Raw genomic sequence first — 25,410 nt, forward strand, 5'->3', positions numbered from 1 at the left:
CAGGGAACCTTTAAAAGCAACTACAAAAGGATTCCTTTGCCTCGTGCAGCTAATACATAGATCAAGTTGATCGGTTATAAACAATCACCCCCTGGGTAGAATCAATGCGCTGGCCAGAAATAGAGGGGGTCCTGAGGAGTTTTTGGGCTGTCTGCAAAACCAGTTGCATGGGGACAGGGACTCCCACAACCCCCATCCCTAAAATGGCACCATAGGAAAACTACCAACAACCCAGGAGTGAAAGTTTGGAACATAGGAAGCTGTTTTGGGTCCATCTAACTCAGTACTGGGACCCAGGTGGCGCTGTGGGTTAAACCACCGAGCCTAGGGCTTGCTGATCAGAAGGTCAGCGGTTCGAATCCCCGTGACGGGGTGAGCTCCCGTTGCTCGGTCCCAGCTCCTGCCCACCTAGCAGTTCGAAAGCACGTCAAAATGCAAGTAGATAAATAGGTAGTGCTACAGCGGGAAGGTAAACAGCGTTTCCGTGTGCTGCTCTGGTTCGCCAGAAGCGGCTTTGTCATGCTGGCCACATGACCTGGAAGCTATACGCCGGCTCCCTCGGCCAATAATGCGAGATGAGCGCGCAACCCCAGAGTCGGTCACGACTGGACCTAATGGTCAGGGGTCCCTTTACCTTTACCTTTAGCTCAGTACTATCTACACTGACTGGCAGCAGCTCTCCAGGATTTCAGGAAGGGATTGTTCCAAACCCTACCTGGAAATGCCAGGGACTGAACCTGGGACCTTCTGCTTATAAAGCAAATGATCTACCACTGAGCTAGGGCCCTTCCTCAAATCTGAGGAAAGACACTGCTTTTGAAAGGCAAGCTCCAGGTGTCTGCTCCCATCTACAGGTGCAGGAAGAGAAATTACACCCAAGGGCTGCAGTCAGACCTCACCCCTTCAAGAGCTCGGGCGTCCATGGCACCTACAGCCAAACCTCTTGACACCTATCATGCCTCACCTTGTTGCTGCCGGGCCCAGATCCCTCTTTCATGATTTCACGGTAGCTGAAGGACGAGATGCTGCTGCTGTCGCCCGTCTGTGCCCTGCTCGGGGAGCTGATATCCGCCAAGACAAGATCCTCGATTCCTGGAGGGCAGAGCAGAGCACAATGTTAGAAACGCCAAGAAGGGTGGCAGTTCTGGGCTCCAAAGCAGCTAGAAAGCCACAGCCGCTCCCCAATGCCCTGCCCTGTAACCCTCAGGTGTGTAGCTGCTAGTTGGGGGCAGCTCCTTGGCACAGGAAGAACACTCTCTACATGCTCAGAGACCATACTTTCCACAGTCGGAAAGTACACACACGCATATACCATAGCCTAGGTAATGTCCGGGGCACATCACAGGCTGGTATCTGCTCCTCAAACAGGGCTGGCATGAACAAGCTCCAGTTCATATTAAAAACAGATTAAGGCTCTTCTGTCTCTCTTTCTCTTCCCACCCTCAAATCTCTGAAAGTACCTGGCTGCAAGGAACCAGCTGAGTGGTTAGTTTAGCTCCCTGGGGGATCTGATTTCCCGGAAGGTGCTATTTCCTAGCATAAACCCAAGGAGTATTTTGAAAAAAAGGTGGTGTCAGAGACTGTCTGCAGGATTTACCTGAGCATTTGGATGTTTGTCCTACCCCCACCCCCACCCCCCACACTGCTCTGCGGCTGAATCTTGTCCTAAACTGATCTCACTGTTCTCACATCTCCCCCCCCCAAACAACACCAACTTCTTTCCTTAGGAGAAACCACCTCCCTGCAAAAGCAGGACTCCCAAGTGGCCCCCAGGAGCTAGACAGAACCAATCTTGTTTACATAATCAGGAACACACAAGGTCCCCAGTGGAAGCAAGCATTCAGAATCCATTAACCAGAGATTAGGGATCAGGAGCAGGCTGCTGGATCCCAGACTCCCCCTAGACCCACCCCCAGTACAAATTCAACTTCCCTCTACTGGCTTTGACTCTCAGCTAATACTTTTTATAGAATGGTTAATGCTATGCATCTTAACCAGGACCCATAAGCTGGTTAAAACGAAACATTGGCTGTTGTAAAGGTTGGTATCAATGTAACTCTGAATCATGCAAAAGGCCAGCAGGGGGATTTGAGAGAACCCACCCCAAAGCCCACTTCCTCAACCATGGTTAATGCATTGGGAGCATGGTGTTCGCACACAAGCCCAGGGTGTTTGTCACATGGGAGATTCCTGGCAGTCTGAAGTGGTTTGCTTGTGTTGAATTCCCAGCTTTGTCTGCTCATGAAAGCTTTTGCTGCAATTTACCAGCCGGCCTCATTTGGAATCCCTCCTGCCAAAGGTATCCTATATTTTATTTCTGCTCAGGATACACATAGCAGAAGTCCAAGATATTGTTAGTGTTGAAGTGCTGTGGGTATCGAAGGGGTCAAACACTGTGCTAATTGGGAATGCTGACTCAGCAGCATGTGATGACTAAGCATCATGAGACATGGGGTGTTGCCTAACTGATCCAGCTAGTATAAAGAGGCATGGTTGACTTCCCACTTCAGTTACTTGGTAGGGGTGTGAAGAGGTGATGGCTTCTCCCTGAATGTAATCCCACCTGTGTGCTGTGTATCTTGAATGTACCAACACTGCTTGTTTTACGATGCTGCAAGACTGCAACTGAATAAACCCATACTGAAAATCCAGCTTGATTTCTGAACACTTCCTGTGGGGCTCTTGTACATCACAACACTTATTACTACTAGTAGTAGTAGTACCACCAGCTGGGACGCGGGTGGCGCTGTGGTCTAAACAACAGAGCCTAGGGCTTGCCGATTGGAAGGTCGACAGTTTGAATCCCCACGACGGGGTGAGCTCCCGTTGCTCGGTTCCTGCTCCTACCCACCTAGCAGTTCTAAAGCATGTCAAAGTGCAAGTAGATAAATAGGTACCGCTCCGGTGGGAAGGTAAACGGCATTTCCGTGTGCTGCTCTGGTCTGCCAGAAGTAGCTTAGTCATGCTGGCCACATGACCCAGAAGCTGTCTGCAACGCCGGCTCCCTCGGCCTATAGAGCGAGATGAGCATGCAACCCCATAGTCGTCCGGGACTGGACCTTACGGTCAGGGGTACCTTTACCTTACCTTACTACTACTAGCATTGGTATTATTATGGCATTTTCTTCTCTTAAGGCCAGGAAGAGAAACCTGTGGCCCTCCAGATGTTGAGCATTTGTCATGCTGGTTGGGGATGATGGGAGCTGGGATCCAACAACACTTGAAGGGCACCAAGTTCTCCATCTCCATTCTAAGGGATAGGACCAAGGAGCTGTCCAAAGTGCTGAAATACACTGCAAAGCCCAAGTGCTCAGAGCTGATGTACAGGAATAAACCAACTAGTCTTGTGTGGTCTGTATTTTTATAAATAGAATAAAAAAACAGAAGGCCCACAGTCTACCAGTGCATTTTATAATGAACACACCAAGAGTACATACTCAAGATCTCCAACACAGCTAAAGTGTAACTCACATGTGTGAAGTGATCCCGAGTCTGTATTCTTGCTGCTGAAGAGCTTAAAGTAGTACCTTAATGGATCAGATCAAGCTCTAACTAGTCAAGCATTCTCTCAGAATCCCAGCAAAAAAATGCCCACTAATGGATTAGTGGGTCTAATAATCAAAACTTTGCTGTTACCATTCTTGCTTGGGCACAAAACTCGCCGGATTACCGTAGGTTATCATTTCCCAGTCTCACCTACCTCACATGGCTATTGTGATTATATAAAAATGGGGGTGGGGAACTGTGTACTCCACCCTGAATTCATTAGAGAAAGGGCAGGATATAAATCTGCTTGAGTACACACACACACACACACACACACACACGAAATACGAGGGGCACTTTTTACACAGCAGATTGCAGAATGCAGCTTCCAGTACAGACCATCTGGTGCATACACCAGACCCCCTAAACAACTGAGCTGGCTTCCTTTGTTTTTTAAAATGTGTTTTAGCAAAACTGACTGCAGAGAAGCCTCTGGAAGGGGAACCAGTATCCAAGACCAGAGAGGTCCCCAAATCATCTGCTCAATGGGGATCCAGGGGCCATTTTTCCTTTCTTCCCAGCTCTCCCCTGTCTCAGTCCTCCTATCTGGGCTTGGCTGGTACCACAAGGGTCTCATCTACCAGGATTGCATCATTTGACAGTGAATACGAATTTATCGTAATGTGGGATGACCCCCCCCCCTTTGGCAAATCATTTGATACGATTCTCAAAGAGGGGAGCGAAAGCAGGAGCTTGTCAATGAAACAACTGCAAGACAGCTATGAATTAAAGACTGTGGTGAATTAATGAATACAGTGGGTTTTTTATTTTTTAAAAACCAAATTATAAAGTTAAAAAGAATCTGGCCACTGTCACTAATGTCTTGCTAACATCCAGATTATATTACTGTGAAACAATCTACATGGTGTGTGACCTTATTTTTGTATTTAAATAAAAATAGCAGAAGATGCTGGACTGCAAGGCTGAAGAACACTGGTACCTTGAGGGTTGCTGTTTGACAGTGGGACAGTCTGCCTTGAGAGCTCTCCTTCCTCGCAGGTGCTTCAGCAGAGGCCGGACAGTCATCTGTCAGGAATGCTGCAGTTGCAGATCCGCACTGAGCAGGAAGTTGCACTAGAAGACCTGCCAGGCACTTTCCAGCTCTAGGAGTATTGCATAAGAAGCTATCTGGGCCCTTGAGTCACCCTCAGACGCTCCGTTTTGCCATCTGAGGTGGGGTGGCCAAGATTTTACAGGGAAAACTTGGGCTTATTATGATGCATAATGTTGCTGGATTTTGTTTTTGCTTGTGGTCTGCAACATCTTATGTGTCTTTATGTGGCTGGACCATAAAGAAGGCTGATCGGCAAAGAATTGATGCTTTTGAATTATGGTGCTGGAGGAGACTCTTGAGAGTCCCATGGACCGCAAGAAGATCAAACCCTATCCATTCTGAGGAAATCAGCCCTGAGTGCTCACTGGAAGGACAGATCGTGAAGCTGAGGCTCCAATACTTTGGCCACCTCATGAGAAGAGAAGACTCTCTGGAAAAGACCCTGATGTTGGGAAAGATGGAGGGCACAAGGAGAAGGGAACAACAGAGGACGAGATGGTTGGATGGTGTTCTTGAAGCTACCAACATGAGTTTGACCAAACTGCGGGAGGCAGTGGCTCACAGGAGTGCCTGGCGTGCTCTGGTCCATGGGGTCACGAAGAGTTGGACACGACTAAACAAATGTGTCTTAACCAACTGTGTTTTATGTTATTGTGGTTGTTTTGCCATAAACCCTTTAAATTAAAAAGTTAGGATATCAGACATTCCCACATCCCCACACCATGGGACAGCTAAAATGGACAGCCAAAAAGAACTAAAAGAGCACAAATTGCTAAAAGAGCACAAATTGCTACTCTAGAAAGACAGCAGAGGAAATGTAGAGAGATGCTGAGCAGCAGACCCAATTTCCCCTCCATTATATGGAAATGTGAAGACACTAATACAACTCCCACCTCTGCCACGAGTTTGGTAGTTAAAGGCGAGCCACATCTGCTACAGGTTCAGCCCCCCACTAGCTGTGGGGATCAGAATGCCCCCATACACGGCGGCTGTAAGCATCACTGAGATAACCTAAGTGAAGCACTTTAAGCCTTTCTAAGCCTCTTATTAGCAAAATGCCCATTGTGACGATGGCCGCTGTTCATTTTTATGGGCGAAAGTAAAATTTTGCATTCCAGGACACCCAAAGGCTAAATGTGGGCCCTGCTCCCTCACCCCTTCTTGATCCCAGCCACTGAGAAACAAGAACGGTTTACATATGCATAATCCCAACCCCTGCCCAGTTCCAGCCTGGATTCCGTTTCTTGGGTCAGGCTAGAGTGCCACATCTCCCTATTCAAAAATTGTGGTTAGTTATAAAAAGTTGGAGAGTAGGGAAATAGAGGACGGGAACAGAGTCGGAACCTGGAAGCAACATGGCAAGCAGACAGCCACCGTTTATCTGCCATGCCTCAATCAAAGAAAGAGCAAAAAGAGGCATTTTATATATATTTTTAAACATATACACATAAGCTTGTAATAGGTGTATATCCTGCTCTTGCATGGGGGCTCATGAGGAACTCCTATCCAAATTATCTATCAGGTCCTTTCTCCACTTTGCTCCACTAAACTCCGAGCACCTGGTGTTCCCAGACTGTTCCACAAGCCCAGAAATGGCGTATCTAGCCATTTGTGCTGCCTGCCTGCCGGAGAGCTTTGCGGAGGGAGAGTGCTGGGTGTGTAGGAAGTGAGAAATCCTACAAGCAAGTGCTGCAGCTGCCCAGCCCGGCTGGTTAATTTTTAATCCGGTGGTGAAAACAAGAGACCCATTCAATGCTGGGAGCTGCCAATGATAGCCACCTCCTGAACTCCCTGCTGCAAAGTGCCCTCCAGTGCCTTCCAAGCCCACCTGTTAACTCAAGCGCTAACCTCCCCTTGGGACCAATGGTGATGCCTTTCAATCCCCCGCCTGCAACTCTCTTCCTCTTTAGCTCAGCTTTCTTTCTTTTAAAGGAGCAAGCTGAGTTGGAGGTCACCCGCTCTTTGTTAAGAGGGAGAGAGAAGAGGGGATTAAGCAGATGATGGCTTTTCAACAGAACTCCATGCTGGGAGAAAGCCCTGTGGAGGGAGAAGGACTCTTTTGTGCAGACTGCTCTGGAAAAAACAGATGCGAGCGTGCACACACACACACACACACACACACACACACACGACACACACAAAACGGAGGAATTCAGAAGGCAATGAAAGTCCCTTCACACTCCAGGGTGCATTAGATCAAAGCAGGAAGATAAAAGGCATCCCTCCCAAGCAATTTGCCAGGGGCCAAATGACAGTGCCTCCTGGGGGCCAAGGAAGGAACGGCGCTCACTTCAAGGCCTCCTTTGAAGAGAGAGAGAGAAGAGTTATCTGCAGGTTGCATTAGCAGCAACAGCTGACAATCCCTTTCCCCAACCATACTTGGGGGCAGAGAAGCAGGACACAATCAGGAAAATCACGATCAAACATGGAGGAACTGCTCCTTTCAATACCTTTTGACTGCTCTGCTGCCCTCAAAGCCAGGGAGCTGACAATCTTATTCGACTATGAATGATCGCCAAAGAAGAAGACACTCAGCTTTCCCTTGCCTGTGTATAATGAAACCCAAGAGGACATGATCACTTCCTCCAAAGGTTCCCTGTACTTTCACTTCGCCGATTAAAAACTTTGATGTGTTTCATCTGCAGCAAGGGAAAGTTCTTCCCCTAGAAAAGGGAACATTTTTCAAACAGTTATCTTCTTCCTACTGTGTCCTGACAATGTCTTCCAGTTTTCTGTTGATACTCTAAAGCAGGCATCCCCAAACTTCGGCCCTCCAGATGTTTTGGACTACAATTCCCATCATCCCTGACCACTGGTCCTCTTAGCTAGGGATCATGGGAGTTGTAGGCCAAAACATCTGGAGGGCCACAGTTTGGGGATGCCTGCTCTAAAGAATCAGCCTTTCGACTTCCTCTCCCCACCTCCGTTACCTTCTGTTATAAGAATTTTGAGGTCATATATATATATAATTGTTCATAAAACATGTACATGAATGTACAGTACAGGCACATGTCTGAAGCAGCACAGGAAGACAGGCCTGACTGACACCATTTTGACTCTCTCTCTCTAACCAGGTGTTCCTCTGCAAGGAAGAAGGGGGGTGGGGGGAACCTTCTCATTGTCTCAGGAATTAAAGTGATAATCCCTGGCATCCTGATACCTGAGTGCCAGACAAAAGGGTGTGATTAACCTGGCTGGGAAACAGGGAAATGTAAATACAGTATCTCTCTTTTTTGTTGATTAGGTTTTGGGGGCAGGGGGCAGGGTCCAGGATGCTCAGATTACTGCCACCAGACCTCCCCTTTCATGGTGTACCTATGATGAATCTAGGGAGGGCGGTCTTGGGCTACACCCCTTCTGTGATGTATGGGTGATGCTTCTGGGGGGTGGGCTGAAACCAATTTCAAATTTCTTTTTAAGGGCAGGACACCTTTGTTTGGGGTTCCTTCCTTGTTCTCCTGCGTGAGGGGAAGGACCCTGTTGCAACAGCGAAAATAAAGGCTTTGCTTCTCAAACTTCTCTGGTTGGCCTCTGTTATATTCTCCAACCGATGGAGAACCCAATAAGGGAATAAGGGCAGATTTTTGCCTAAATCACTTCCTTTTCGCTTGCAGTCCTCATAGATGTCACCTGTTTCCTCCATGGAGAGCAGCTTGCTCTGACTGTGACCTCACACAACCCAGCTCTGCCCCAGCAGCAACACTCCTACACACACAAACATATGCAATCGTGGTGCAGGGCTGCCAGACACAAATCTGACACCCACATTCTCTCTTTCCCCATTATCCTTTCTCTCTCTCAAGCCTCAACCAGATGGCTCATTTAAGAGATCCGCTGTTTTCATGCTTACCCACCTGCAGGTCAACTCCACCTCGGCACAGTTCCTTCTACCCTCCCTGGGCCATGCAGCTGACACAGCCAGGTGTCAGACTGACCACAGCACAAGCTGGGCAGCTGGCTTCCTACTGCAGCGGTGTCCGGGGATGGAAGAAGGGGGTGTTTTTTCCCATTAGGAATGCTACCCGTGTTCTCAGCAACGCTGAGCCAGGAGCTTTGAAAGCTGCTGCCTGAGCAAGTTCTTAATAAATTTTCTGGAAATACATTTGCTCCGAATGGTTCATTTATTCCAAACACAGAATTCAAGTGGACTTTGTTCAGCATTGCGGGGGGGGGGGGAGGTGACATCTCAAGCAGGCCTGGTAAGAATCCAGTGCTTCCAATTGGAGTCATTTATCATGGCTCTCCCATTCAGAGGTGGCTCTAAGCCAGGCATCCCCAAACTGCGGCCCTCCAGATGTTTTGGCCTACAACTCCCATCATCCCTAGCTAACAGGACCAGTGATCGGGGAAGATGGGAATTGTAGTCCAAAACATCAGGAGGGCCGAAGTTTGGGGGTGCCTGCTCTAAGCCATCCCAGTCCACATCTTGAGTTGAGTCTCAAGAGTCAAGTCTGGAAAGTTCTCCAGATATCTAAAGGCTGAAGATGCAAATGATTTACCTGCTAAAAACTGTAATACAGCGGTGCCTCGACTTACGAATTTAATCCGTTCCGAAGGCACCTTCGTAGATCGAAAAATTCGTTAAGTCGAAAAGCGCCATTGGAAACGCGATTTCCCATAGGAATGCATTGGAAACGGAAAAACTTTTAAGTCGAAGCAACCCTATCTAAAAATTCATATGTCAAAAAATCCCTATCTAAAACCACCACGGTTTCCTTTCGGATGTCGAGACATTCGTAAGCGCGCGACCATTTGCCCCATTCGTAAGTTGAAAAATTCGGTTGTCGATGTCGTTCGTAAGTCAAGCTACCACTGTATTTTAAATGCTGACCATTCACCATTTTTAAACCTTTCATTATCTCACAACAATGAGTCATCACTGGCTCATGAGTTTGAAGACACAGACATGTTATATGCTGCTAACATTATAGTTGGGGCTAAATATATATGCTATGATTCTAAAGGAACTGTGGGGTGGGGAAGGAAATCCTATTCAGTATAAGGTGCAAAATTCAGCTTGTCTGTGAGAATATCAGTTTCTGCTTTGTTTTTGCTTTAAAGCAGGTTTCTAGTCCTTATAGTTCCATATGCAAACTCAAAGAAAGTGTGAGCAACAGCTGGTCAAGCTGAAAAGCCAGAGAGGGGTGGCAGAATAATAAAATTTCTAGTGGCCAGCAGGCAACTCTGAGTGGCCCTACGCTCTCCGCTCCACTCTACATGTAATGAAACCAAATTATGCAAAATAGCAAACACTGGGAAATCAATTGTGCAGATCAACTTAAAGTGGATGATTTATATAGCCTGAAAAAAACAGCTTTCTCTTAGAGACAAAGTTAGGTTTCATTGGAGCAAGATTCTCCTTATTCTTTTTAGGGCAAAGTGCACCCAGCCCCACATATCATCTTAGTGGGTATGAAATATGGGCCTGTTAGAAGAGTTTTTGTGAAGGGGCCCCTAGAGAAGGACAGTTGAATAGGAAAAGCTGCTTGAAGTCCCCCACTCCTTCCCAGATCCCCACAGGGCAACTTGTCACACTGTTTTCTACTTGAATACAAGCTACCAATCACTACATATTATTATTATTTTACCAGAGAGTCCCATAGCAGGTTACGGCAGTACAAAATACAGCATTAAAAACTGTTTAGAACAGATTGCAGTCTGCCGACTGAAAAGAACATATGCTTGTAAATCAGGGTAGGAAGTCTTGAGGCTCGAATGTGGCCCTCCAGACTTTGCTATCTGGCCCTTGGCAGTCTCCCCAAGCCACACCCCTCACTGCCCCCTTGCTTTGTATCCTGTGTCCCCCCCCCAGAAAGAATGCGTCCTTGAATGCTGATAATGCCTTTTGCTTGCCTAGAGGAAGGAGAGAGGCGGATGTGTTAAGTGCATGCAGAAAGCAGCCCACTGTACAAAGGCAACATTTCCATTTGTTGCCCCTCCTACTTTTGCCTCTGGCACCACCTGTACCCTTCACAGCTGATCCACCAGGTGCATATGTTCCAGGTACGGAAACACAGGACAATCCTCCCATTTCTGAGCACATCCTCTAAAGGGGAGGGGAAAGTCCTTCCTCTTCCTAGGAGCCCCCTCTCACCTGTCCGGCTCTTGCTATTGGTCAAGATCTCCTGGAGCCGCTCTTGGAGTTTGTCCGCTCGCTTCCGTTCCAGGTGAAGCTGCCTCTTGAGGTCCTTCAACTGTTGGGGGAGAGGGACGGAGGTGCAAGGGAGATCAGGCTTAGCCCCACAACCCATTTTCCGCGCCAAAACCCAGCCCTGAACAGGCCAATGCAACAGCATAAAAAGGGTGCCACTGAGCATGGGCAGAATACTCCCCCCCTCTCTCTCACCAGTGTGAGCCCACAACCACCCAACCCAGAAGGAAAGATCAGAGTTGCATACAGATCCCAATTTCTAAGCTCTGAGTGCCAGGACCATGATGTGGGAAGAACGAGGTTCTCTCCCCATCCAGCTTCTAAAGCTGCCACCCAAATACCGTGTTTCTCCTAAAATAAGACACCATCTTATATTTATTTTACTCTTATTTTTTTATTACCTTCTCTTCCTGCTGCGGCTCGGCGCCCGGAACTGGCTGTTGCTGCTGCTGCTGAAGCGCCGACAAAGCGCCCAGCAGCGCCACACAGAGCGCCCTGAACCGCAGCAGGAGGAGGATTCAAAGTGCTACAGAGCACTGCTGGGTCCTGCTGGTTCGGATCGCGCCCCGCGTGGTGCTGCTGGACGCTTTGTCGGCGCTTCAGCAGGGCGCGCTGCTGGGTCCCGCTGGCTTGGGGCTCCAAGCAGTGCACACTGCGGCTTTTTCCGGGTCCCGCCGGGTCGGGGCTCGGCACAGCGCACACTGCGGCTCTTGCCGGGTCCCGCCGGGGCGCGCGCTGCAGTTCTTGCCGGCTCCCGCTCGGTCGGGCCTCCACGTGGCACATGCTGCTGGGCATTTTGGAGGGGCAGCAGCGTCTGGTTCCAGGCGCTGACAGGCATCTTCCTCTTCCATGGCGCCACCACTACGGCTTATTTTGGGGGTATGTCTTATATTTTGTCAATGCATGAAAATCCTGCCATGGCTTATTTTATAGGTACGTCTTATTTTGTGAGAAACACGGTAGCTGCTATCCAGTGGAAACAGGGAAAACCAGTCCAACTCCATGGAGACCCCTAACCCTAATGCACTTCTGCAGTTAAAGGTCAGAAGACACACACTTTCAAGGATCTTGGAACCCTTCAAAATTGGGCATCAGTTGGAGCCACAGTGACCCCCTCATCAGGGGTGGGTAGAGCCTTGGGAGAGCTCAGCATCTAAGCAGAGAAAGGGGACAATTTCTTAGTGTGGTGCAGGGTGGGAGGGGAAGAGGCACCACAGCATAGGGATGCTGTTCATAAAAGGAAGAGTGCAGCTGCAATTCTGTCCTCTGCATCCCAGCCTCTTTGCATCGGATAACCAGCTGGGAGAAAGGCAGACAGGCAAGAGGGTATGCATGAGATGCAGCTCAGCACAGAGCGAGGAGACCCAAGGCAGCAGCTCAGAGTCTCCTTCCTTGGAGGTCTTTAAGCAGAGGCTTGACAGGCATATGTCAAGAATGCTTTGATGGTGTTTCCTGCTCGGCAGGGGGTTGGACTGGATGGCCCTTGTGGTCTCTTCCAACTCTATGATTCTATGATTCTAGAGTCTGATGCACTTAAGACCCAGGCAGGGGCTCATCCAGGGGAGCACGGTGGCTGTGCCTTCACAATTCACAGCAGCTCCTTTCTGGGACTTTAACCATAGTACCCCACCCCACTGCAAGTGATATATTGTTGTAGACAACTGTCAGCCTGCTGCTCCTGCTGGTCTCTCTTTAGCAGGGGTGGGGAATGTAGCTCAGGGAGGGGCTCTTCAAGACCTCCAGCAACTACATGCTTTCTTGAAGAGAGTGTTCCCTGCCTCTCAAGATGAAATGAGCCCAGAGGGAGAAGCACATTTAATGGTCAACAAGGAATGGCAACCTGGGTTCAAAGAGAAAGATCAGCAGTGTCTGTTGCCTCGCCCCCCCACCAACCCACTTCCCTGTGGAAAGCCCCATCTCACCGCTGCGCTGCCTTTCTTCTCGAGGATCCGCTGCCCGTCAACCGTGTCCTTCACTTCCTGCCAGGGAGACAAGGCCATCACAAACCACTGGGACCAGAAGTGCCAAATTATGTTTCTATCACACTTTCAGGGGGGGGGTGAAAATGCTTGGCAATTCTCCTCTCTGCTCCTGTCTCAGAACCACCACCCTCTGAGAGGCAGAACGGTTATCATGCAGGGGGAAATGGTTGTGTGGATCACGGCTGTGCTGAAAGTTGTGGAATCTGGGTCCCACCTTCCGTTTCCCGAAAAATACTAATACCTCTTTTTTTTAAAAAAAAAAAAAGGGGAGACATTTATAGTTCTCATGGTGGACTGGACACTCAGTTTTGGCCCATGTATCTGTTAAGGTCATTTTGAATTCTGATTCTGTCTTCGGCGGCACTAGCTCCTCCTCCCAGTTTGGTGTCATCTACATATCTGATGAGGATCCCCTCGATTCCTTCGTCCAAGTCGTTCATAAAGACACTGAACAACAACAGACCCAGGCAGAGCCCTGTGTAACCCCAATTGTCACTTCCTTGCAGGATGAAGAGGAACCATTAGTGAGCACTATTCACACTTCGAATCTTCACACTTTGCTGTCCCTCCTAGCGGATCTCCCTTCCAAATCTTCTGCCCCCCTTCAACCCACCACCAGGGGCACATTCCTCCTGTCACTCTGCCATTTTTCATTTTTACCTCCCAACCTTTGGTCTAAACTAGGATAAATGGGATGAAAAGACTGGGGAGGCATCTGAAGAGAGATCCAAGGGACCCAGGCCCAAGGAACTCTGCTACACTCGAACGTACTACGGGGCACTTTCCACCTAGTGCACCAGACGGGGAACCAAGACTCAGTGAGAAGGATCAATCTGCAGAAGTCCCGCCTGGATATGTGACTTGGGGTGGGAGAGCACCACCTGCCTATCTGTACCAGACACTGCAAGCATGCTGGAAAGAAAAGAGGCACAATCCAGCAGATGGGCAAACCCATCAGGAGGGAAGGGAACAGGTGGACCTAGGAACCTCATGCTGCCAAGCACCAACTCCTGGGGGGAAGCTGGCAGGCCGCAGCACATGCACACCTGTTTCAGTCGGCTGATTGTGTCCAAGTGTTCATCCTTCGCCCTTTCAATCTCTCGCAGCTTCTCCTTGGTTGCTTCCACCTCACGGTCCTTTAGCTGCGGAGGAGAAAACCCAAGAGCGGGCATTTGGGAGCAGATATGGGATTTCCCCAACCCTGCCATTGTTGCTGGTTCAGTAAATGACAGTGGCTGGGAAGGAGGCACTTTCAGGGGAGAAGAAAACAGGACCACGCTTAAACCTACCACCTGCACCCCCAGTCATTTCCCCCTGCCCATTTGACCAGCAAACATCTCAAAATCACCCAAAACTCCAAATCAAAGAGCAGAAGCAAAAAGATGTCAAAAGAGAACCCACCCACCCACCACTTTCCTCCCCTCTGCCGAATGCCAATGTTGTTCTCTTTTAACTTCAGGGGCAGGGATTCACCCATGTGTTTTAAAGTATGTTTTATGATCTTTTATGTGCTGTTCCGTTTCAGGTGGCTGCATTTTAAATCTGGGTTTCCACCCTGCTTCTATTGTTGCAAATTGCCCCGAGATCCATGTTGATGAAGGGCAGTATAAAAAAACATTGTTGAATGACTGCAGCAATAGCTAAATAAATAAGAGGATGAAAGAGGCAAGCTGCTGAATAACTGAGTTTCACCGGCCAGTTGCTGTAATTCATGGGTAGGCAAAATAAGGCCCGGGGGCCAGATCCAGCCCAATCACCTTCTAAATCTGACCCACGGACAGTCCAGGAATCAGTGTGTTTTTACATGAGCAGAATGTGTCCTTTTATTTAAAATGCATCTCTGGGTTATTTATGGGGGATAGGAATTCGTTCTTTCCCCCCCTCCAAAATATAGTCTGCCCCCCCCACAAAGTCTGAGGGACAGTGGACCTTCCCCCTGCTGAAAAAGTTTGCTGACCCCCTGCTAATTGGTGAGAAACCCATTGCATCAAACGGCTGGTCCACACCAGGGACACTCCACCCATCAACCTCCTGCCACAGGGTAACCCACACTGTCTGCATCAAGGCAGCTGCTAAGAGGAGCATCTGGGTTCACTAGCCTCCCACAAGACTGTGGAAGCAGCTCAACGGCCAGAGTGGGTCACTGCCATTTCTCCCATTTGGGAAGGCCCAAAATATTTCCTGTACCTGCAAGTCAGCCACATGCTGCTCCTTACAGACTCGCATGGCCTCTGCGTGCTCCTGCTGATGTTTCTCTATCAGCTCCTGGGAAAGAGGATGGGAACAATCAGATCCCTGGAGCAGGGCAGGAAGGCTTGTGGAGGGACCAAGCGTATGGGCCCTACTGGCCCTCTAGTAGGGCATCCCAGTTCTGCCCTGTGACATGTCACTAAGGGGAAGGGGGGGTCCAGTCACCTCCGCCTCTTTCAGCCGCCGTTCAAACCAGCCCTTTGTGCCATCCATGGACTGTATTTGGAGGCGCAGCTCTTCCACGGTTTGCTGCATGGATTCCAGTTCCTGGCTACGCACCTGAAGGGCAAGAGAAAAGGGAAGCATCATACAATCATAGAATCGGAGACTTGGAAGGGACCCCGAGAGTTATCAACTCTGCAATGCAGGGATTTTTTTGCCCAGCGTGGGGCTTGAACCCATGAACCAGAGATTAAGAGTCTCGTGCTCTACTAACTGAGCTATCCCAGACGCAGGCAGTAGGCCCAGGGGAATTAGCGCAAACTAAAGATCAGCACAGAAAACAGGCCCTGGGCCTTTAAGGGCAGTGTAGAGGAAGTGAACACACTACCATTTGCTAACAAAATGGCCATCTCTATCACAGGTGAGCAAGGGAAAGGGTGAAAGGCCGTATATTGCAGGAACCTGGAGGGGGAGGAGGTAAACAAGATGCCTCTGCACATTATATGTACAGTACAAGATTATGCCTCCTGTGGTGAGCAGGTTGCAAGTTTTGCTCCTGTTGCAACAGTAAGAAACTTCACTTTGAACTTTGCGGCAAAATGGCAGTCATTCACTTGCACTGAGGGGGTAAGAAAAGGTTGTACCAAGAGACACTGACAGGGCAGGAGCTATATCTATCCCCCCCTACCCCCCCAACAAGGTCTACCCCCAAGTTCCATTTCCTGGTCACTGTAGAAACTGATGCTGGCATAAAGTAGAACCTAGGAGGTGGCTTTTGAGAGCAAGAACTTACAGCATTGCAAAGGACTGTGTGGCCTTTGCTGTGCGTATTCTCTCACCGCAACAGCATTATGAGGCGACTCAAATGCTTTCCAAATTTAACAGACGGAAGGCACAGAAATTCAGCCTCCTGAAAACCTCAGCTCTCATTGAAAGAAAATATACTAAGGTTCTAGTCCTTAAGACCTGGACATGCACATCTTGATGGGAAGACCAGGCCCAGGCACTCAAGCTCCTTGACCAGTACCTTCTCCTCCTTCAGCTGGCCACGCAGCTCATCCTCCTGCCGTTTCTTGTGCTCATGCAGCTCCCGCAGCTCCCGCTCGTAGCGCGCCCGCACAGCGAGCACCTCTTTCTCCTGCTGCAGGCGGAGGTTGCCAAGCTCTTCCTTGTGGCGCCCCTTCTCCTGCAGGGTCTCAATAGCCATCTCGTCTAGCATGGCCTTGCGCTTCTCTGCCGTCTAGAAAGCAGGCACAAGTCAGAGCAGTTACCCTTTCCTCAAACAAGAATGGAGCAATCCTGACATTGGGGAACCCGGCACAAAATCCCCCTCAAAAACTCCTCTTTTTTAAAACAACAACACAAAACATGAGACTCATCTTCTAACATTGTGTATGCCATCAAATGCCAACAGTGCCCTTCAGCTCTCTATATTGGACAAACAGGCCAAACCCTACGCCAAAGGATAAATGGACATAAATCTGACATCAGGAACCATAAGACAGAGAAACCAGTAGGAGAACACTTCAATCTCCCAGGACATTCTATACAAGATCTCAAAGCAGCTGTTTTATTACAGAGAAATTTCAGGAACAGTCTGGAAAGAGAAGTTGCTGAATTGGAACTCATTACCAAGCTTAAAACCATGGAGCCACCTGGGATGAATAAAGACACCAGATTCTTATCTCATTATGCATGATCAAGCTTTCTTTAGCGCCTCAGCCCTTGCTTTCCCCCCCAGGACTAATTGCAGTCATCAGCAGTCGTTAACAGCCATCTACAGGTTTACCACTCCCATCACCCATTCCCACCCACCCCCACCACCCTCTGTATATATATATAAGGGTCTGACACTTCTGTTTCAAGTGTATCTGAAGAAGTGTGCATGCACACAAAAGCTCATACCAAAATAAAAACTTAGCTGGTCTTTAAGGTGCTACTGAAGGATTTTTTTATTTTGACAAAATATGAGTTTCTGACTCTCATGACCACAGAGAGAAGTTTGTAAGTAAGTGTGGCAGATTTTCAAGAAAGCCTTGAAACCAGGCAGAACTCAGTAGGCTTCCATGAGTCAGCAGGAAACACTACAGTTCACCGCAAGTTCTCAAAGCTACCATTCCTTGCCCTAATACCCCTTCTCCCTCCTCTTTCACTTTCCTCCAGTCCCATTAGCTGTGGGTTTCCAAAATGCTTGGGATCGGATGGAATCCAATCTGTGCCTTGTTTATGGCAGGTAACAGGCTGGCCGTATCAAGAGAGAGAGCCAAACTATTGTTCGGTGTTCCATGCATGAGCAGAGCTGAGTCTCAGACCCACAGACTCACTCCTCCCATCACACACCTGGGGATTTCTGGAACTGATCTCTTACTTGCCTTTTGAAAACCAGAATTCAGGGCAAAATATGGTTTGAGGGAGCCATAGCATACCATATTCAGACATAACAACAAGCCAGGTTTTGCTGATGATTGGGGTGGGTGTCAGTTCAGAAACCCTGGTGCAAAAGGGAGAGGAAGAAGCCACACACAAGCCTCAGGCTCTGTGTTCTACACCATGGTTTGAAGCTACATCTGAATGTGGCCAGAGTCCAAAGTGAAGTGGTGAGTTTCTTCAGGTAAACCGTGTGCCAACCAGTATTAAATCCACTGCCAGCTCCTCCCTCCTTCCTGCCCCCAAGCTACTCACCTTCCTGGTTTCATCAAGGTCTTGTAACAATCTCTCCTTCTCCTGTCCTATTTCTTGCAGCTGCTCCAGGAGTCGAGTGTTGGCCCGGAGAGACTCCTAAGGGAGAAAATTAAGATGGCTGTAGAAAAAGGCCCTTCCCCATCCCCCAAGTTCTTTGCTCAGCGCCCCAATTCTTTCACAGACCCTCTTAGGCCTCTGACAGAGGGACTACAAACATCCAAGAGAACATCATCGAGAAGAGATTTCCCATAACACATTTTGGCCCACCTTACAGGGCTGTTAGACGGATTACTGAGATCAGCTACATGATGCACTTTGAACACTCATCTGCCCCCCCCCCGCCACAAGCACTTCATTGTACATGGTAAGAACTTTAAATACCCTTTTGTGCTCACCATCCAAGTTAAGAGTGGAAAAAAGGGTGCAACCCTTTTTTCCAACATGGGCAAATCCAACTTAACCAAGTAATTTTTGTTAAGTGGTCCCTCAATATACTTGAACCACCGTTTTGCACCCACCACTTAAAAACAAAGTTAGAGATGAAGTCCGGCACTGAAACGTCGGTGAAATGTTTCATTTGGAACAGAAGGAAGGGTGGTGAAGGGGAGGGGGAGAGAAAATTGACTAAGCACCCAAAGGAATAGTTGAAAGGAAGGAAAAGACGTGGGGGGGGGGACTAGAAGCAAGAAGGGGTACTATAAAGAGATAAAATGAAAGTAGAGGAGAAAATTAATAAGTCATGAAGACAAACTTTTGGGCAGCGAAGCAGGACCCAATCCTTCTTTTTACCTTCTTGCTGTCGCTGCAATCTGAACGGCAAATGTTCTGAAACTGGCCATTTTGCATACTGTGCCCCAAGGGTGGTGGGAAGAAGGAAACGCAGTGTGCTGAGAAGTGCTTCCTCCCTTCCCTCCTGAATATGCAAAGTGGGCCAGCTGACCCCTGTATGATGCAGCAGACTCCCCTGGGGGGGGGGGGGGGCTCTAGGATCAACAGCACTTTGGGCCTACCTGCAGCTGAGTGTTGAGGTCTTCCCGCTGGGCCGCCAGCACCTCCTTCTCGCTCTGCCGCTGCTGCAGTTCGGCCCCCAGTGCCGCCACCTGATCTCGCATCAGATTCATCTCTTGGGTCTTGGAAGTCTGTATCTACATGGTGAGAGAGAGAGCAGGGGCAGGGGAGAGGGGAGAGGGGAGGCTCGGGTCATTTTGAGGATACCACAGGATGCCTTGTAGACTGTACACCCACCCAAGCCACACTTGGCCCTCGGGGATCTGGAGGGCCACAGGTTCCCCAGAGTTCCTTGCCAAGAGGGACCGGCTGTTAAACCAATCTGGGAATTGTAGCTCTGTGAGGGGAACAGGGGTCTCCTAACAACATTCAGCACCCTTAACAAACTACAATTCCCAGGATTCTTTGGGAAGCGGTGACTGTTTAAAGCGGCATGATGCTGCTTTAACTGTATAGTACAGATGGGGCCTCGGAGCTCTTGAGCTGAAAATATGGTGCGTGCACATGCAAGCACACAATAATAATAATAATAATAATAATAATAATTTATTATTTATACCCCGCCCATCTGGCCGGGTCTCCCCAGCCACTCTGGGCGGCTTCCAACAGAAAAATACAACACGATAATCTATTAAACATTAAAAGCCTCCCTGAACAGGGCTGCCTTCAGATGTCTTCTAAAAGTCTGGTAGTTGTTTTCCTTTTTGACATCTGTTGGGAGGGCATTCCACAGGACAGGCGCCACCACCGAGAAGGCCCTCTGCCTAGTTCCCTGCAACTTGGCTTCTCGCAATGAGGGAACCACCAGAAGGCCCTCGGCGCTGGACCTCAGTGTCCGGGCAGAATGATGGAGGTGGAGACGCTCCTTTAGGTATACTGGACCAAGGCCATTTAGGGCTTTAAAGGTCAGCACCAACACTTTGAATTGTGCTCGGAAACGTACTGGGAGCCAATGTAGGTCTTTCAAGACCGGTGTTATGTGGTCTCGGCGGCCGCTCCCAGTCACCAGTCTAGCTGCCGCATTCTGGATTAGTTGTAGTTTCCCAGTCACCTTCAAAGGTAGCCCCACATAGAGCGCATTGCAGTAGTCCAAGTGGGAGATAACTAGAGCATGCACCACTCTGGCGAGACAGTCTGCAGGCAGGTAGGGTCTCAGCCTGCGTACCAGATGGAGCTGATAGACAGCTGCCCTGGACACAGAATTGACCTGCGCCTCCATGGACAGCTATGAGTCCACAACACACACACACATACACACACACCTGTTAAAAATCACCAGTAGATACAGCCTTGGTCTTTCCCACCCCAGCTTCCGCTGCCACCCTATACCACCCTCTTGAGCGCTTGCATCCACAGAGGGCCTGGTACCTGTTCTAACGCTGCCAGATTGGTTCTCAGAGCATCGTTCTCAGACAGAATGGTCTCAACCTGTTCCTGGCTCTCCGCACTTTGGGAAGCAACCTGATGCCCAACGAAGTACAGGATGAGCAAAGGATAGGGACCAGAGGGAGACAGGGAGAAAGAAAGAAAGAAAGAAAGAAAGAAAGAAAGAAAGAAAGAAAGAAAGAAAGAAAGAAAGACCAAAGCAGGAGAAAAGGGAGAAAAGGGATTAAAAATACAAAGCAGAACAAGGAGGCAGCAGTATTGCAATAGGGGGTTGTTGTTGCTTTTAATAGAAAAAGCAGGTTTCCTTTGCTTTAAAACCAAACAAGGGGAAATCAACATGAACTGCAAATTTCAAAGAGACCAACAAAACAAAACATGTTTCATACACATAGTTCTTGAGACAAGGCACTATTATTAAAGACTCAAAATAAGCACAAGACATATTTAGAAAAGGGAGGAGTGTTGATAAATGCAAATGAAGGGGGGGAACCTCTTAGGAAGAGAAGAGGCCTAAGAAAAGAAACGTGAAAGCGAAAACATGAAGGAGAAAATATCACTGAATGGTAAGATAGGAGAATGGTCGAGAAGGAGGTTATGCAGGGGAGATGGCAGGTGCGAGACAGGGCCTCTACATTATGGCTCAGGCCAGGGCATCTGCTTTGCCTGCAAAGGTTCCAGCTTTAATCCCCGACCTCTCAAGTCAGGGCTGGAAAATTCCATCTGAAACCCTGGAGAGCCACTGCCAATCACGGCAGACAAGATTGAGTGAGGTGGACCAAAGGTGTGACTTGGTATAAGGTACGTTCCTATCAAAATAAAAAAATTCCTTCAGTAGCACCTTAAAGACCAACTAAGTTTTTATTTTGGTATGAGCTTTCGTGTGCATGCACACTTCATCCGATACCTAGTTCTAGTTACAGGTAGGTAGCCGTGATGGTCTGAGTCGAAACAAAATAAAAAAGCTTTTGTGTGCATGCACACGAAAGCCCATACCGAAATAAAAACTTAGTTGGTCTTTAAAGTGCTACTGAAGGAATTTTTTTATTTTGTTTCGACTCAGACCAACACGGCTACCTACCTGTAACTGGTACTTTCCTATGTTCACCCACAGTGCCTCGAGCACTCTTAAACTCAGGTGGAGTGAGAAGGCAAGGGCCTGGAGACTGAACCATGAACTCTGTGCTCCAACTGAGCCCATAGGCTAAACTATGCAGTAGGGATAAGGAACCTGTGATCCCAGGCAGCAAGGCCAATTTTACAGGATGATAGGTGTCTAGAGTCCGGCTATCATGGGTCCCTCATCCTTGCTACAGAGGTCCCGAAGACATTGTGCAGCCCACACCCCAGAGTCCTCTTCAGGGCAGTAGGAATGGGTATGGCAGGCATCCCCAAACTGCGGCCCTCCAGATGTTTTGGCCTACAACTCCCATGATCCCTAGCTAACAGGACCAGTTGTTGGGGAAGATGGGAATTGTAGTCCAAAACATCTGGGGGGGGCAAAGTTTGGGGATGCCTGGGCTACGGTAACTGCCAAGCAGGCAGGAACCCTTCTGGATTGGCCTGAGTAGGCCATGGCTAGGAGTCTGGCTGGGGACGAGGGTGGCGCTGTAGGTTAAACCACAGAGCCTAGGGCTTGTCAATCAGAAGGTCGGCAGTTCGAATCCCCATGATGGGGTGAGCTCCCATTGTTCGGTCCCAGCTCCTGCCCACCTAGCAGTTCGAAAGCACGTCAAAGTGAAAGTAGATAAATAGGTACCGCTCCGGTGGGAAGGTAAACGGCGTTTCCGTGTGCTGCTCTGGCTCGCCAGAAGCGGCTTAGTCATGCTGGCCACATGACCTGGAAAAACTGTCTGCAGACACACCGGCTCCCTCGGCCTATAGAGCAAGATGAGCGCTGCAACCCCAGAGTCGTCCAAGACTGGACCTAACGGTCAGGGGTACCTTTACCTTCAGGAGTCTGGCTAGTTGCCTTTCCCTGATAAATAAGGCTGAGCTTCCGCCTGCTCTGTTACACATCCTGACTCAACCCCCAACCCCACACCTCCCAATAACCTGGGGTTAGAAAACAAACCCTCCAGTTGATTCCTGACAAAAACACCCCCTGGCCCGGATCCCCTACCAATAGTGCTCCGTAGAAGAGACACCCTGTACAGTTTTAATAGGCAAATTATCTTCTAAGCTGATCCAGATTGCATAAAACAATCCAGATGGCTCAAGATTAGTGAGACTTCGTTAGAGAAGGGAGAAAACTTCCAGGATTTACTATGCCACTCTAACCAGTAGTGGAAATCCTTCAGGTCCTTCTCCTCTCTAACACAACTGTCAGGGTTTGTTGTGACTACTCTTGAGTAACGACCGTCCACATGCTTGTCTTTCAGACGTTTTTATTGGTGCACATTATTTACAGTGTAACGGATTGCTCATTTCATGTCTACCCACTCGAGTCAGATTCCTGCACTAAATTCTTCCGCGTTTTCGACCAGCATAAAAGCCTAGGAACTGAGAAGCGCCTCCCTTTCCTTCTCTTTCTCAGTTCTGGCGTCGGAGGTACGGGTCTTCTGTCTGACCTATTCCTGTCCACTCTTTCCGCCTCCCTCTCTTCCTGCCTATGGAGCAGGGGCTCTTTGATGTTGCCAGAGCCCTGGCACTCCCTCTCCGTCTCCTGACTCACCCCTTCAGACTCCTCGCTCTCATGACTGCTTGGAGACGGGCTGCTTCTGATGGGGGGGGGTCTCTGTAATCCCTCCCCCTTACAACAACAATCAATTTCAACTCACTTATGAAGAAGAAAAGCCTACCCAAAGCAAAGCTTATCTTTGGTCTCTCTCTCTCTCTCTCTCTCTCTCTCTCTCATATGAGCCTCCAATTCAAGTCTGGGAAGCCTAGAGGCCGATCAAACTAGGCCCCAGGAGTTTTTCAGGCCACATCCAAAGCTACATGCTCCACAATCCTGTGTTCGTGCCACACGGACTTTGAAACTGGTATAGAATTCAGGATCCTGAGAATCACAGCTTTCCTTAAAAATAAAAACCTGGGACTTTAGATTGTAAAACTTGGCATTAAAGTATATGGGCAATGACTGGTGAAATCTCAAAAACTGGATATGGCTTTCCAGTGGTTAGTGTGTGATAAGCCCAGTGCAAGCAACTTGCACGGTGGGACATACACTGAGTCCACACACCAGGAAAGCGTCCCCATCATTGACTGAAACCAAACGCTAACACCAGATTTGAGGTGGGCCACTATACAAATTATGGGACCCAGGTGGCGCTGTGGGCTATACCACTGAGCCTAGGGCTTGCTGATCAGAAGGTCGGCGGTTCGAATCCCTGTGACGGGGTGAGCTCCCGTTGCTTGGTCCCAGCTCCTGCCAACCTAGCAGTTCGAAAGCACGTCAAAATGCAAGTAGATAAATAGGAACCGCTCAGATGGGAAGGTAGGTGGCGTTTCCGTGTGCTGCTCTGGTTCTCCAGAAGCGGCTTTGTCATGCTGGCCACATGACCTGGAAGCTATACGCTGGCTCCCTCGGCCAATAACGCAAGATGAGCGCCGCAACCCCAGAGTCGGTCACGACTGGACCTAATGGTCAGGGGTCCCTTTACCTTTACCTTACTATACAAATTGGCACACTCTATGCAAGCTACAAAATCCAGTTTTCCTGGTACAGAATCTGAGTTGTACCTTTCTAGCACACAATTTGTAATGTTCATGGGGGCACTAGATTACATATATTCTCAATGTTATAAACTCATAATATAGTTCTTTGCTCCAGAACTTGTCCTGCTCTGTAGCTTTTACACATTTCTACATTTCCTGCTCCGATTTTAGAACATGAGAAATGTAGAATGCACCATGAAAATGAACAAGCAATGGGATTTTTAAAATAGATGTAAAACATCATTTGAAGGAGCTCAAGATGGGGGAAGGAGGAAGTGAAATTCAACATTTAGCACAAGAAATCACCTGTGGGCATTACAGTTCAGAAAACAGTAACTAAAAGTAAACCACAATCATTTAGAGAGGAAATCCTCTCGCCAACACAATTCACAATCAGTCAGGTAGTCCAAATAGCAGATTGCCTCTCAAAGATATCCTGCCCTACCCATCCCAGCAAAAAAAGAAAATAATTTCTTACCGTAAGACAAAGATACATGTTGAAATGGAGAGATTATTTACTCTGCATAAACCCACAATAAAAGGGATGTATGCCTTGCCAATAAAGTTTGATACAGACCAGAGTTTCTCAAAAAAGAGGGTGTGGGGCAGAGGGAACTCACTTGGTCCTGTAGAGCCTGCAGGGCCACCTCATGCTCTTTCCGGCGGCTCTGCAGTTGGTCCTTTAAATCTGAGAAGCCCTGTGAAGGGAGGAACAACCTGATGAGACACTGAGATTCAGGGGAAGATTTCACCAACATACCAGTCACCAATATACAGGTGGTTCACTAATAAGGACTATTTAGATAAGGTCAGTAGGAATCTGGCTCACAGCTAGGGTTGCCAGACTCAATAGTGGACAGGACTTCTGTGCCTTTAATTGCCCTGCTCTCTTTTGAGTCTGGAAGCCTTAAAGAGAAACCAGCAGACCCTTTGTTTAATTTCCAAGCAAAGGGCCTGCTGGTTTCTCTTTAAGGTTTCCAGACTCAAAAGAGAGCAGGGCAATTAAAGGCACAGAAGTCCTGGCCACTATTGAGTCTGGCAACCCTACTCACATCAAAACAAACAAGAGATAGAGATGATATATTGTAGCCTTTCCCATTTTAATGTTGTTGCTTTTAAGGCTGTTCTATCTGGGTTTATTTATCAGTCATTAAAAAAACGGTAAAGGACCCATGACAGTTAAGTCCAGTTGCGAACGACTCTGGGATTGCGGCGCCCATCTTGTTTTACTGGCCGAGGGAGCTGACGTTTGTCCACACAGTTTTTCCGGGTCATGTGGCCAGCATGACTAAGCCGCTTCTGGCAAACCAGAGCAGCGCATGGAAACGCCATTGACCTTCCCGCCGGAGCGGTCCCTATTTATCTACTTGCACTTTGATGTGCTTTCGAACTGCTAGGTGGGCAGGAGCTGGGACCAAGCAACGGGAGCTCACCCCGTCACAGGGATTCGAACCGCCCCCTTCTGATCGGCAAGCCCTAGGCTCAGTGGTTTAGACCATAGCGCAGGCATGTCAAACCTGCGGCCCTCCAGA

At 48.7% G+C, this 25,410-nt stretch overlaps 1 protein-coding gene across 1 annotated transcript in view; it reads right to left on the bottom strand.

Moving 5' to 3' along the window:
* The window catches only part of GRIPAP1 (GRIP1 associated protein 1), a 57,029-nt gene that overhangs the window by 18,998 nt on the left and 12,621 nt on the right, over positions 1 to 25,410 (bottom strand). Inside the window, 11 exon segments of the mRNA XM_060269059.2 lie at positions 965 to 1,092; positions 10,695 to 10,794; positions 12,674 to 12,730; positions 13,780 to 13,875; positions 14,921 to 14,998; positions 15,149 to 15,262; positions 16,173 to 16,385; positions 17,828 to 17,923; positions 18,838 to 18,972; positions 20,204 to 20,296; positions 24,499 to 24,576. Of these exon segments, the coding sequence (XP_060125042.1) occupies positions 965 to 1,092; positions 10,695 to 10,794; positions 12,674 to 12,730; positions 13,780 to 13,875; positions 14,921 to 14,998; positions 15,149 to 15,262; positions 16,173 to 16,385; positions 17,828 to 17,923; positions 18,838 to 18,972; positions 20,204 to 20,296; positions 24,499 to 24,576 (1,188 nt within the window).

Source organism: Zootoca vivipara, chromosome 15, assembly GCF_965207765.1.
Source record: "Zootoca vivipara chromosome 15, rZooViv2.hap1.1, whole genome shotgun sequence".
NCBI lineage: Eukaryota > Metazoa > Chordata > Lepidosauria > Squamata > Lacertidae > Zootoca > Zootoca vivipara.